This window comes from Falco peregrinus, chromosome Z (genome assembly GCF_023634155.1).
Source record: "Falco peregrinus isolate bFalPer1 chromosome Z, bFalPer1.pri, whole genome shotgun sequence".
Taxonomy (NCBI): domain Eukaryota; kingdom Metazoa; phylum Chordata; class Aves; order Falconiformes; family Falconidae; genus Falco; species Falco peregrinus.
Genome location: NC_073739.1, coordinates 25,042,182 through 25,055,869, shown reverse-complemented (window position 1 = coordinate 25,055,869; position 13,688 = coordinate 25,042,182). Strand labels below are relative to the sequence as shown.

Genomic DNA, 13,688 nt, shown 5'->3' with positions numbered 1-13,688 from the left:
CTGCCTCCAGATTGTTTTGTTACCAGTTGCCTCTCTCTGAAAATAGATCAGATCATCCCTGTGTTTCTTTCTACTCCTTTGACTGATGCTGTAGGAGATGCTGAGGAGATTATTTCAGTTCAGATTGCACCAATACATGTAAGTCACATTAAAAAGCATGAAATCTGTCTTCGTTTTCTAGTTGTAAGATAAGAGTTTCCCTGAATTCAGCCCAGTTCTGATTTGTCATTGGTTATGCCTTCCTGCAGCAGACCCCATTTTCACCTTTTCACTGCAGTGCAGAGTGATCAGGATATTTTTGCATGTACTTATGTTCCCTAGAAGATCCTATCCAACTGTTGCATGTTCTTGATTGCTGTCATAGCATATGGCACTGGCCTCGGTGCTGCAAGGCAAGGTGAAATATAAAAAGTAATTGAGCAATAAATGAAAGCTTGCCTCTTGAGCCAGAGGTCATTCTGTTGGTGCAATGCCAGCCTGTTGTCAGGAAATAAAGTGAGGACATCCACTCCAAATGCAAGAGCTCTAGACCCTGTGTTATTGTTGAACTTCACCCAAGGCGCTGAGCTTTGCCCTTCAGTGCTGCAGAAATCTCTGCGTTATCTGGGAGGAATGATGGTAAAAGTCTTCAAAATCATGTTTTCTGTCTCTTCACTTGAACCAGTTTGGACTTCAGCTGTCTTGCTGATCCCTTCTGACACAGCTTCAGAATCACGAGTTCTGATTTTTTCACTGACTTGGCAGTGGCAGTCTGAGTTGGGGCTTGAAAGCATTTCTCCGTCTCTAATTCTGGCAACACTGCAAATGGATCTTAGCAGGTACTGCACTTTTCGTTAGGGCATGTGCAGCAGTGTTATCTGCAGGCCTCTGATTTTGTGTTCCTCATCAGTATTTAGCTGTCTTTATACTATTATGCTGGCACCAATATGCCTTTATCACCTTCAAATGACAGCATCACCTGCAACACAAGAGTGTTTTTATTATGCTTTATTTATATATGTGTATGTCAAGTATACCATCTGCCCTTTCAACATGATAGCATATTGAATATTTGGGTTTTGGTTCAGTTCATATTTTTGCTACTTCCCAACCTTTGGACGGTTCTGCTTGCCAGGATTAATTACACAAGTTCTCACTCTGTGAGCTTGCTAGTAGCTCTTGCTAGCCACAAGGCCTATGAAGTTTGCACTCATGCAAGCCATAGGCAAATAATTTTATAGGTTCTAATTCCTCATGCATAGATGGAATGGGGAGCATTCTGTGTTGGGTTTGGGCAAATAAATGAGAAAATAATCCATCTTGCCACAGTTCAGGAAAGAGTATAGCTCATGCTTTTTAACTTGCAGGGTCTATCTTGTTACACGCAGATCATGGTAAGTTGAAACCATTCAGTGTTTGGGATCTTGTCATTCTAGCCAATGTGTATTCACCAAAGCCCAGCTGATGGTGGAGGGCCATCATTTTCATAGGGTGATCTATTTTTTTCTCTCATAATGAGGACCAGATGAAAGATTACTATCTTGAAGATAATGCCAGGATAATTTTTCATTTCTCTGTGTGATGCTTTTAAATGTGTGCATTCTCATGCCAGTTCTCAGATTCAGGTCCTCTAATTGTGTCTTCATACATCATATTATCCTTTTTACATGAATGATCATTCTGCTGATTGTATGGAGTTCTGTTCTTTGGTGACTTACTACAATGCTCATCTATAGGGATACGTTTTTTATCTTTTCCTGCCAATGAGAATTTTATGACAGATGGTTCCTTATCACTTTGGAACCTCTTTGCATAGTCATTTGGCTCAGCATCTGTTTGTGAAGGAACAATCTCAATGACTTTTTTTCTTCAAGGGTAAGGCTTGCAGGAGGGTCTGTCTTCCAGGGATTATGCTGAAGATACAGGGTGACAAAATACTGTGATTTTTCTTCATACTGTCCTCATTCTTAATAGTCCAGGTCCCTTTACCCCTTCATCTGTTCTTGCAGATGGTGACAACTCTGCATCTCTTTACAGACTGCATGTCACTGGGCTCCAGTTGCATGCCTTTAAAGGTGTCTATATTGTACTGTGGATGGTTCTGTCTTTCAGATGGCTTCTGTTCCTATTTAGTTTTGGCAGTTCTTGGGGATAATAGAGTCACCTAGGTACCTGTAGATGGTCTAAGTGGTCTGCTTGTCCTTCAGTAATTGAATTATGTCTGTCTTGGAGCATTCAGAGGAATGAGAGGTATTCAGAGAATAGTCATAAAAACATGCAGAAGACAAGAAAAAATTGATTTTAACTCCTCATAGAGTTCAATTTATTTAGCTTCATAAGAAGAATGTACGCTGCAGTCCAGAAATATTTAGCAGTAGGGACCTTTCAGTTCAGAAGAGACAACAGATACCTCTAACTTGATGGCAGAGGAATTTATACTGGATATAAAGTGATTTTAATAGTGCAAATTATTATTACAACAACTATGTGGATTGCAGTGGATTTCTCATCGCTGGAAATAAATATCTAAAAATGTATTGCTTCTCTAAAGGATGGGGAACCCTAGTGTAAATTCAGGATGAAAGTATTAGTTTCATCTATATTTATTACATCATATTTGTGATAGATTGAAAAGAGAATGGCAAAGTAGATGTTCGCTTGCATCGTCTAGTAGCTTTGAAGATTTTCTAGATTCGCTTCATGTGTTTATGCCTTTGAACAAATAATTCTGTTGAGGAATTTTCATGGGTTTTTTTTAGGTTTATGGAACAAATAATGTATTTTAAGTCATGTGTATTTTGAAATGGTTATTTTTCTCTGTAGTATTGTACTCTTGCTAAGCCAAAAGCAAGCACTGGAAGAACTTAAGCAAACAGTTCAGCAATTAAGATGCTCAGAGGCAAAATTTGCAGCCCAGAAAGAACTACTGCAACAAAAGGTCCAAGAGAATGATGGGAAGGAGCCACCACCTGTAGTGAACTACGAAGAAGATGCTAGATCAGTGACTTCTATGGTAAGTTTTACACCTGTTTTACTGAATTGTGCAGCCTTGCTGTGGTACTTTAGTCCTGACATCAGTCTCAGGGATAGTCATGGGGATGACTGAAGTGAATAAACTTCACTTTGCATTTGTGGAGACTTGTTTAGAAAAACAGTTCAGTTATGTGATGTTTTTTGAAGTTGCTATAACTTGTGACACCCTTTGTATGTCTGTGGACTTGGTTTGGCCTTTTGTACACTTGATGCTAGATTCTTGTTAACCTTTTCTATCATCAATAGTGTAAACCCTTAAATAGATTTAGTAAACATAACTGAGTAGTAGAAATTGGTAATTTAATTGGCTGTGTTGAAGAAATACAGTGACACTTGTAGACAGGAAACTAACAGTAAAAGGTGTTGGAATCACTGCACGTGTAATTGAGAATGTACTGTATTTACATTTTTCTTCAAACAGAAACAAATGCACATTTCTTTGCAACTTACTTTTAAATGTTTACATGCTTTTAATAATCACAAGGAACTTTTTGTGCTGTGATGAGACCCCCATGTACTTTAATTTGCTAAGATTTTGTGTGACTTCCTTTTCTCAGTGCAGCTACGTGTAGAGATAGTAGGCGACATGAAAAAGCCAATAAGCAGTACCTGTTTACTAAAGGGACAAGCAGTAATGTTTGCTTTTAAGGATTAATTTGACATATACAAGATGCTTGTGACTTTTTTTCTGTAGAGGTTTAGCTTGCCATTTCTTTTGAACTGCAGAGCAGTAGCTCAGTAAAATGATAGTGAAATTGTTGTTTCTGAGAGGAATGTTTTTGTTTTCTCTATTTGTGCAACCAAGTTTGGTTTTTTCTTCCATTCCCATTCTATAGTTATACTTAATTGTCAGTATTCTCTTGCTTCCACTACTACTCATAGTCTCACAGACTCATAAAATAGTTTGGGTTGGAAGGGACCTTTAAAGGTCACCTGGTCCAACCCCTCGGCAACAACTGGTTAATATTTACAAGGCACTAGTGGGTGGTTGCAATATTCACTGGTACAAAACATTATTTTACGAATCTTGTATGCTTGTCATGATCTAGGAGGCGTTGATAAAGCACAAAAAGATGGAGGAGAAAGGAAGGATCAGGGTAATGATTGTGAAAGTTTGGAATCTTTTTGGGGTGGGCTATCTTGTTAGTTATTTAATGTAATATCCTGTAGTAGTGCTAGTGAATATAGTCTGTAAGTGTTAGTTGAGGTGATGAGTCTAATCAAGAGAATGGTATTCTTCTCCCTCTGTTCAAGGTTGCTACAGTCTGTCTGCTGGTGTCCAAATCTCTGTTTCAGTGGGTGAAAGAAAATAATCCTTGCATATATGTACAGTACACAGTGAAGAATTCTGACCTCTTAATTTTTTGGAGTAAAATTTATCTATGAAAGCTTATCTTTTTTTTTTTTTTCTTTTCTGGAGGAGGTACATACTGAGATTTCTAGAATATTGCATCTATGTTGCATATATTAAATGTGTTGAGAGTAAGAAAAATGTTGCTATTTTGGCGTCTGAGGATTTTGTCTTATAAGCAGTATGCAGCATAAAAAATAAAGGAATGTGATTTAAAGGCTGGCTAATTTTACTTGATTAAGTTATTTAAGACAGGCAAATACCACTTAAGTTATGTTTAACTTATGAAGTTGATACTGTGTGCTAGTAAAATTGACTAAAAAGCAGTAGATACAATGCAGTATAAATTAAAACTTTTTCAGATTGCTGTTCTTTGAGAGGACAGTCTTGACTTCATCTCAGGATGAAAATATAATACACTGATGGGCTGTTTGTATAAATAAGCATCCTGTTGATTTTTATAATAGGATTTTTTTTTAAGTAAAACTCCTTAAAATTATACAGTTGCTAAATGATCAGAAATGAAATGTTCTTACTGCTGATTGCTCATCCTGGTGTCATTCAAGAGAATCATTGTTTCTTCAGCTATAAATCTATTTAGGTTTCTCCTCTTTATCTAAAATAATGTAATCTAAATATTGTCTGATACTACATCTGAATGTGGTTATTCATCCTTCTTCAGAAATCCATAGTAAACACTTGTTTTACAAATTCTTTTCCTAAGAATGACAAAATCATAATTGACTTGTGTTGTGAGCATGCATATGAAGTAAATTTTCATGTGTTCAGTCACAAGTAGATTTTTTTTTTAATTTAAAATAAAAAATATGATGTAAAAACAACTTCATAAAGTTTCATGTCTCTCTAAGTATTTATATGTTATCATATAAATATAGCCAATTTCATAGTGGAATAGTTTGCAAATTCTTTTGTTTTCCATCTCTTAACATTATGTAACATCACAATAGAATACTAAAAAAGAATTGAATTCTGGAATGCTGTTTGATGTATTTCTATAGACAGTGTTATGTTGTGTGTGTGTTATAGCTTCCTTTGTTTCTTTGTTCATTTTTGCCTCTGTTAACTGTAGAAAGTTTCATATTTTGTTAGCGTCTTCAGTATTGTTTGGTTCAGCCAATATATTTTATTGTTTGTAGAATGTTAGCTGTGTGTTGGTGTCCATGTACACATTTTAAGAAAAAAGGAAATTGCTGCTTGATTCTGTTTTATTCAGTCATGATGTCATAGCAAGTAGTTAAAATAATTCCATTTCTGGCTATTTCTGAACCTTGTTTTTAACAATTTTAGCATCATATGTGGAAAAACAAAGCATATTTTTTGTTTCTAGCATTTATAACTTCCTACTGAAATACCCATGCAAGGCAGAGGTAATTTTGATGCTAAAGGTGCTACAAGTTTAAAATAATGTCTTTGAGCCCCTTAGTCTTACGCATTTATGATACTATCTACAATGTAATTGAGAGAATCATAGTTCACTTCTTCTATACTTACATTAAAGTAAGGAGGCACAAGGAAACAAGAAACTAGTTGTTCCTTGTAAAACAGCTGCTTTTTTTTTCCTGAAATGTTTTAGTATCCAAATTATTATATATTTTATGTCACTTTGTGAAAATTAGCCAGTAACTGGAAGCTTGAACTAATTCTTCACTGCTTAGGTGTTCAGTCAATGGATGTATGGCCTGCCATTTGTCCTGAGATACTTATGGTATTCTTGCTATTAATGTGATTCACGGAGCATGGCAATAGTCCAACATAATTAAAACAGAAACAACAACAACAAAGCTTTTATATGTCTAATGATCTGATTAGAAATAACAACATTGGGGATATTTGGAATATTGCAGTACCAGTTAAACATTTACTCAGGTAATTAAGTACAATGGTGGTAGTTTTCATTTCATACTAAGACTTCAAGTTTACAGTATCAGTATTGACTTGAAAATTGTGACAGAATTGTTGCAGCATGCTTAAGCCTGGCAATAGATACAGTTAGTATAAAATAGTAATTAATTTTGTTTAGCAATAATACAGTGAAATATGTATGCCACTTTAACATATTTTCTCCTGTTTCCTTACATGGTAAAAACAAACACTACAAAGGTGCAAACCCATTATTTTTAAGAATATGTATTTAAAACTATATTTTTTTCTCACTACAGAAATATTTCATACAGACTTATTTTGTGTACTACAGCATTATACTGGAACCACTGATAAAACAGACTTAGTATGCAGGCTGTGCAACACTTGAAAGACTTGTCAGCAGGTGGAGCTCAGTGCCAGAAGATTAGTTATCACTGAATAATCAAAATTTTTCATCTTTACATATGTTTAAAAAAGGCATGTGAGACACAGAAATGTGGGGGGAAAAATGTGTGTTCTCATTTATTGGACATCAGAATAATATGAAATGATTGTTTTGTTTTGATTTGATTTTTTTGAGGATTTTTTTGCAAATAATGAAATGCAACTGTAAGGTAGAAAGACCCTAATGCATGTCTTCCACAGCATGTAAACCAAGTAAAAGAGCTGTGCAGCTGTACGGCCCATGGAGCAACAGTACAAAGTCACTGTTCTTTCTCTATATGCTCCTTCAAGGACTTCCAGTTTCGCTGGGGTGTCAGGGTGGAAGGCACTGGAGTGCAGGTGAATCAAGAAGGAAACCGTAATATCTCTGGTAACGTGAACTGGTGAAAGGTATACAAGGCAGAAGGAAGCTAAAGCATCGTAATACCATTATACAGTCAGTGGAGAGTAGTGCTATGCTTAAAACTGTACACAGAGGGGTGACAGAAAATGGATATTAGTAAGAGATATTACATTTCTGAATTCTGGTTTTATCTGTTGTAGCAGAATTACCCGAAAGCGAAAAAAAACACCAAACCACAAAAGTTCAGTGGATATCTAATTGATTTTGCTATTTGTCATTCTTCCTTAAAAGCCGTCAGAGATCCTGCTCTCAGTGATTACTTTAAAAGTGAGATAAGCCAGCTTTTGTGGTAATTGTGGTAGAGATTGTGGTGATTGTGGTAAAGAAAAAAAAAGCTAAAAAGCTTTCAGTGGTTATGGAAGGAAAAGTCATGCATAAAACAGTGCTAAAGTGCCAGTTTCACTTTTGTAAATAATTCTAAAAGTGCCTTTTTATTTTCCTAATGTGAATGCTTTATATTTCCACTCCTGCTTCCTAGAATCCATGATTCAGTGCTCCTTCTAATATTGTGATCAAGAAACCAATAGTTTTGCCTTTCTCTGCAGGTTTGGGTTTGAGGCGAATGTTTTCAGGATTATCACTAAAATGATAATTGACTAATTTAACCAATTTGTATGTTTTGAATTTTTTAAAGTCAGTTACATAGATATGAAAGAGCATTTATAGGACTTGGTTATGTGATTAAAGATGCTTCATTAAATGCATTTTAGATGATGTATCGTAAGTCCCTGAAACATAATCTGCTGAGAAATGTGCCCACAGTCTAGGGGGTTTCCTTTTCCCATACTGCCTCAGGTTATATAGGATCCTTTTGTTCGAACAAATGCAGGGAAACGGCTTCTGTGACAGCCCATTGCAGCAGTAGCAGAAAGCTTGATGGTAGAGATAAAATTCGTTGGTTTTTTTTCTTACTGACTCAGAGGAATTGAGGCATTCCTATGCTTTGTAGTGCATCGCCAGACAGCTCCCTTGTTTATCTGTCCGTGTAAGTAATTCTCTACTAATTTATGGCTCATGACATTTATAAAAAAGTAAGATTATATGAGGACATATCTTAGGAAGTGGTGGGAGAGCACTTCACAGTTATTTGATTTATATATTTATAAACCTTGTAGACTTCCACTGTACTATTTCAAGATTTTAAGTTTCTTATGAATAAAAACAGGACCGAAGTAAGTCAGTACAGCATTGGTATCCTTGCTGATTCTCTTACTTTTGTCTCAGTGGAGGAGACACTGCCAATGCAGTCATGTTGTAGAATTTGTGGCTATTAATTCATAAAAGACTTGGAAATAACCAGTTGTATTTGTTGGATGCTTGGACAGGTGAAGCTCAACCAAGTGATCTTTGCTTTGGGCCACTTTCCAAGCTTGCTGGCTGGGACCTGTTTTTCTGGCTTACAGCCAGAACTTGACATGGAGCAAAAATACTCAAATGTCAGATGCTTCTAGGAAGCATGGAGGAACTGTGCTCTTGCTCTGAGAGTGTGTATGTTCTACCTTTTGTTCCTCCTCTTTGTAAATCCTACTTGCCTGACAGACATGTTCCAGAGGAAGAACAGTGCAAAAGAAGATACTAAGGTGACAGGCAGATAAACTCAGTCGTATTTTGTCCCATGTAGTTATTACTGACTGGTCCAGAATTTACAAGATGGGAGGTCAATGAAACTGTCAAGCCTCTTTCCAGTGAACATGCCTAGAAACTTTTCAAGTGAAAGATTAACTTGACAGTAATATTTTCATAGATTAAGGCTTAGAAACTATGTATTTCTTAAGGTATAGCAATTATCTATCAAAAAGTGTTGAGCTGTAACCTAGTTTTGGGAAAGACAAAATTAGAAGTGTGAGTGAACTTTGAGAAGAACTGAGGGAGGTGGCTTGTTCAGTGTAAACAAAACTCCAAGTATTTTAAGTGCAGAATTGGTTTACCCTCTCTGTATGAATGAGAGTTTATGTTCTTAAGATAAGTGTATATACTTCTTTTGAACTGCCAAAAATATTTCAAGAACTTTCAGTTTTCCTTGGGGAAGAAGACTTCATCATAGTAGTGTTGCAGCATTGCATACCCACTGGGGATTTGTTATTTCAGTGAAAATCTTCTCTGTGAATTAGGAAAGCTTTACCCAGAAGTTTCTCTTTGAACAGAAATCATATACTGGTAACCACTGTATGTTTCAGGATGTGGTGGAATGTCTCTGTGCTGGGAGGATGGTAGTAATTCTCTGCCAGAATTAACACCATTGGCTTCTTGCATCGTTTTCGTAGCAATGGGACTGAATTAGTGTGATTATTAACTTCTCATAGCTTCTAGGCAACACACAGTAAATAATGTGATAGAATTTGGCTGCTTTAAATCATCTCTCTCCTTTTTTTATTTTTTAAGTGGCTAGTTAAAAATACCCTTGTTCTTAAAGGCAATTATTACGCTTCCAAAACTCTTAAATCTACTATTAAATATTTCTTTGAATTAGAATTTATGGGTTTAATGTAGTGCCACTGGTGATTTATTGCCAGTTTTGCAGTGTATGATTTTATGGTTTGGTTTGTAGCTTCTGCTCTTTTTTGCTGTGGGGAAGCTCTTACCTGGTACAGATTGAGAAAGCAGGATGGCAATCTAATCCATTTTTTGGAGCACTACCTTTAAGATACAGACCAGATATTTTTTTGTTCTCCATTTTATTTTATTCTGTCAGTGATCTTTAACAGTGGTGTAAATGAAATAGCATGTTTTAGATATCACTGATACTTTTTTTCTTTGGGTCGTCCTGCAGTAAGATAGATGCAAAACATTTCTGGTTAACTTGGGAACCAGGTGCCTGAGTATCAGCATGAATGCCATTTTTAGGTTGCTTAGGGTATCCTGCCTGACATCAAGCTGTGACTCATTTCTGCCAGTCCCATGTAGATGTGTTGGATAACCTAAGCCATAAATTATACTAGATATCAATACCCAAACATGTGAAGCCCACTTTGCAAGAGACACTTTGAAGTTCTTGGCTCAAAGAAGTCTTTAATGGTAGGAAAAGCTGAAGTCCCATGTGAGAGGTGATAGGTATTGTAATCCAGTAAAAAAAAAAATACAGGATTGCTCATCTCAACTTCTTTTTAGGGAGGTACAGAATCAGTCTGCAAGAAACTTACCTTTATTTGGGTGATGTGTCAGGGTCGTATGAGAAAGGCAATGACTTTTGCATGAACATAACAGTAGATATCCAGGAGTTTCTGAAACTAATGTTCTTATCCTAAGAAGAAAGAAAGCCTGAAGGATCACAGCCAAGATGCATGGAAATGTGTCATTCTTGAGAAATGATTGAAGGCCTTTACTTTTGGGGCAGTATTGAACTGTGATGAATTACTTATATTTTTAATCAAATAACATTCCAGATCTGTAAGATTGTATGGTCAAAAGCAGGTTTGTTTTCTGGAATTACTGCAAATTTTTTCTGCAAAGTAATTTTTTTAATTATTTTTTTTTCCAAGCTTCTTAATTGCAGGAAGCAAGAGTTCATTGTTTGGAAAGTAGGTTATAGTTTTGTACAACTAATTAAAAAAAAATTAAAAATCCCAAATTCAGGATAGAGTAGATAAGAATGACTTGCCTGCCTCTAAGTTTTGTTGGTCTCACTCAGTGCCTTTAATAAAAAACATAATAAATATATATATATTTATATACATATATATAAAAGTAAAAAACATTAATAAAACATATTTGCTGAAAAAATCAAAACCCCCGAAGATACGTCCTTTTCCAGGTTGTATGATGATTCTCTTGGCTGGAGAGAAAGAAGAGAAGGTTGTTCTGGGGAAAAAAAGTTCAAATCTTACATCTGTGAGATGCTGAATTTAGATCACCTCTTTACCAGGTGCTCCTCACTGGTCCTTTGGTTCCTAATCAGCATTTACTTGAGCAAGTATAGTTCTTGGTCAAATACTTACTTTTCTATTAGCCATTTTAGGGAGTTATTAAAACCATTTGGAACAGGTATTTCATTTGACTTATTAACATTTGGCAGCTTTCTTAAGTTTCATAAACATGACATTTTGAGAGAAATGAAATTACAGGTATTTCCTGTCTCAGCATATCATAGGAACTCGTGAGACGTGAATCAAATTATGGGGAGAAAGTCTCCTCAGTTTCTTTCTTTGAGATTTGATTGCACTTTATAATCTCCTTGCATAGGCAGTACTCGGAGATACGGTAGGAAATGAGTTGTAAATGTTGTTGGGGTGCAGTGAGGGCCAGCTGCTCAAAGAGGAGGAGTGATCCAGGAGATGAGGGTGACCCAAGGCTGGGCAGTGCCCTCACTGATGTGGTACTATCCTGCGGGGTCTGAGCACAGTGGCAGAGCCAAATGTTAATAGGGTCCATGGGCAGCTCCAGAGGCAGCAGAGCAGTGAATCAGGTTCAGAGTCCAACTAGGAGTCCAGTCAGGAGCAAAAGGAAAAGGGGTCAGAGACAGGGCTGGAGTCAAGGTGATAATGTGGGTCCGAAGTCTGTCCAGGACACAGAAGCAAACGCTGGACTGGAGAAAGCTACAATGTATGTATAAAGGATCCATATAGGAGGCAGGGCCAGATACAAAGCTGGAGATGGGGTACCCACGGTACAGCTTAGGCCGGGACTCAGTCCCAGGGCTGGACTGTAATGGGGCTAGTGGGCACATGGGCAGGGGTGCTGTGAGTCTCCAGGTGAGGCTAGTCAGGGCTACTGAAGCCTATTGGTGCCCTCAGGACCCTCACATTAATATTCTGATAGAAGCTTACTTGCTTACCAAATTAAATTACTTGCTCTAATTAGTTGCTCTGTAGGTTAGTTAAATGGGAAGGTGAGAAAATGGAGCCAACTTGACAATTTCAAGATGATTCTGCTGTTCTACAGGTTGTCGGTGTCAGTGTAATTCTATGAGAGAGAGTGTTTCCATCGGGCTGGGGCCTTGCCTTTATTAACGCATGTTGCCACGGTGATGCGTTGGGTGCTAAATCAAAGCATAAATAATATAATGAAGAAAAATACAGGATACAGGTGATACAGTTTGAGAATTTAAAGAATTAGGAACTATATCTGCAAATTGCTTATTTATAGATCATGACTTCAAGTACCAAGATGAAATAAAATCACTCAGTGTTTGGGTTTATATGTAGTACAAACTTCTGTCATTCCCCTGTTAAATTAAATTAACTTAGTTTAGCCAAAACTTTGTGACAATGCAGACTTTCACAATGGCTAACATAACTGAAATTATCTCAGTCTGGAAACCTGCGTTTGGCATTTACTTACTGACTGATAAAAATGAAAACAAAGAACTGTAGGTAGGAGGGAGAAAGGGAAACTTCAATATATTGGGGAGGGGGGCTAAAATGAGGTACTTGATAGCATTGACCATTTTTGTGTTGTGGTAATGTGAAGGTTTCATCCTCTCTGCTAGCAGCTCAGTAGAGCAGTTGAACTTGGCAATTGTTATACTGAATTCATTCTGAGTGAGCAGAGAATGTCGCAGTGCAGAAGCTGATGTGACTGAGCAAACATTACACTGAGGTGACCATACCATTGTACTAAAACAGGATGTGAATTTTGTATTATTTTTAAGCAATGGAAGATATATTCAGAGAGTTCTGATTAAAAAAAAAAAAGTTAAACAAGTAACTTCTGGGTTAAAACCTCCAAAGTTTTAGGTACACAAGTCTTTCATCATTCTAAAGGAGAAGCCCCAATCCTCGAGGAAAACGAAGGTTTAGAACAGCTGAAATAAATTCAAATTTCTTGTGTTAACTATTTTGCTGTAAAAGTTAGCTGCTGTTATAGTATAAGAGGGAGATGTTATCTCTAGTGGGGGGACAAAAAGAGAAATCTGCAGGTGGAAATTGCGAGTATTTCCTACCTAATAGGATCTCATTACAGTGTAATTGTGCTTGTTTTAGTGATCCATTGATGCAAGTTCCAGGCTACAGTAATATGAGACACGTACATAAGTACCATTAATGGAGGGATGATTTGTCTTCAGGTAATTTTTGTATGGGGCAGTGAAGTAGCTTTTTGAAAAATGTAATTGTTTTCTTCTGTGGCTGTTCTGGCTGGGGAAACATCCGTTTTAAGGTCCCTAATGCAGTTTGCAGAGCTGTGCCGAGAGCCCTTGTGGAAATGTCTGAAGTTGTGGTTGTGTATTAGAGGATTTTGGCCCACTTCAGATGCTTGCTGCTTTTGTGTGATTGATCTGTTCAAGTCTGTTTGATTTATATATATGTCGTTCATAAATTAACGTTGTTTAGATGGATCATTGTATCTACAACTTGATCTTTATGTTGAAGAGTCTCAGGAACAGTGTGATAATGAAATGTAGCTTTATAATATGTAAGAAAAAATAGTGAGGAAATAACCACTTTCAGCCAAGATGGCTGAAGTATCATTTTAGGTACTTTCCTCAGCATACTTATGAAGAAGTTGATGCATTGAGTCATATATAACTATACCCATAATCTGTGGAAATTATTAATTCTTTTTGGGGGGATTGCAAAAGAAGTTTATTCTGTAACAGAGGACACTGACCTTTGATTTTAAAAGCAGCTTGAGAATGCTTAATAGGTACTACTGATGAAT

General features: G+C 36.7%; 1 protein-coding gene across 6 annotated transcripts in view; it reads left to right on the top strand.

The window, feature by feature from the left end:
* The window catches only part of FER (FER tyrosine kinase), a 192,868-nt gene that overhangs the window by 55,689 nt on the left and 123,491 nt on the right, over positions 1 to 13,688 (top strand). For all 6 annotated transcript variants that reach the window (XR_008744744.1, XM_055790584.1, XM_055790586.1 and 3 more), the window contains one exon: positions 2,803 to 2,992. Coding sequence is in view for 5 of the 6 variants with exons in the window: in XM_055790584.1 (XP_055646559.1) it covers positions 2,803 to 2,992 (190 nt within the window). In the remaining variant the exon portion in view is untranslated. The remainder of the gene's footprint in view (positions 1 to 2,802; positions 2,993 to 13,688) is intronic.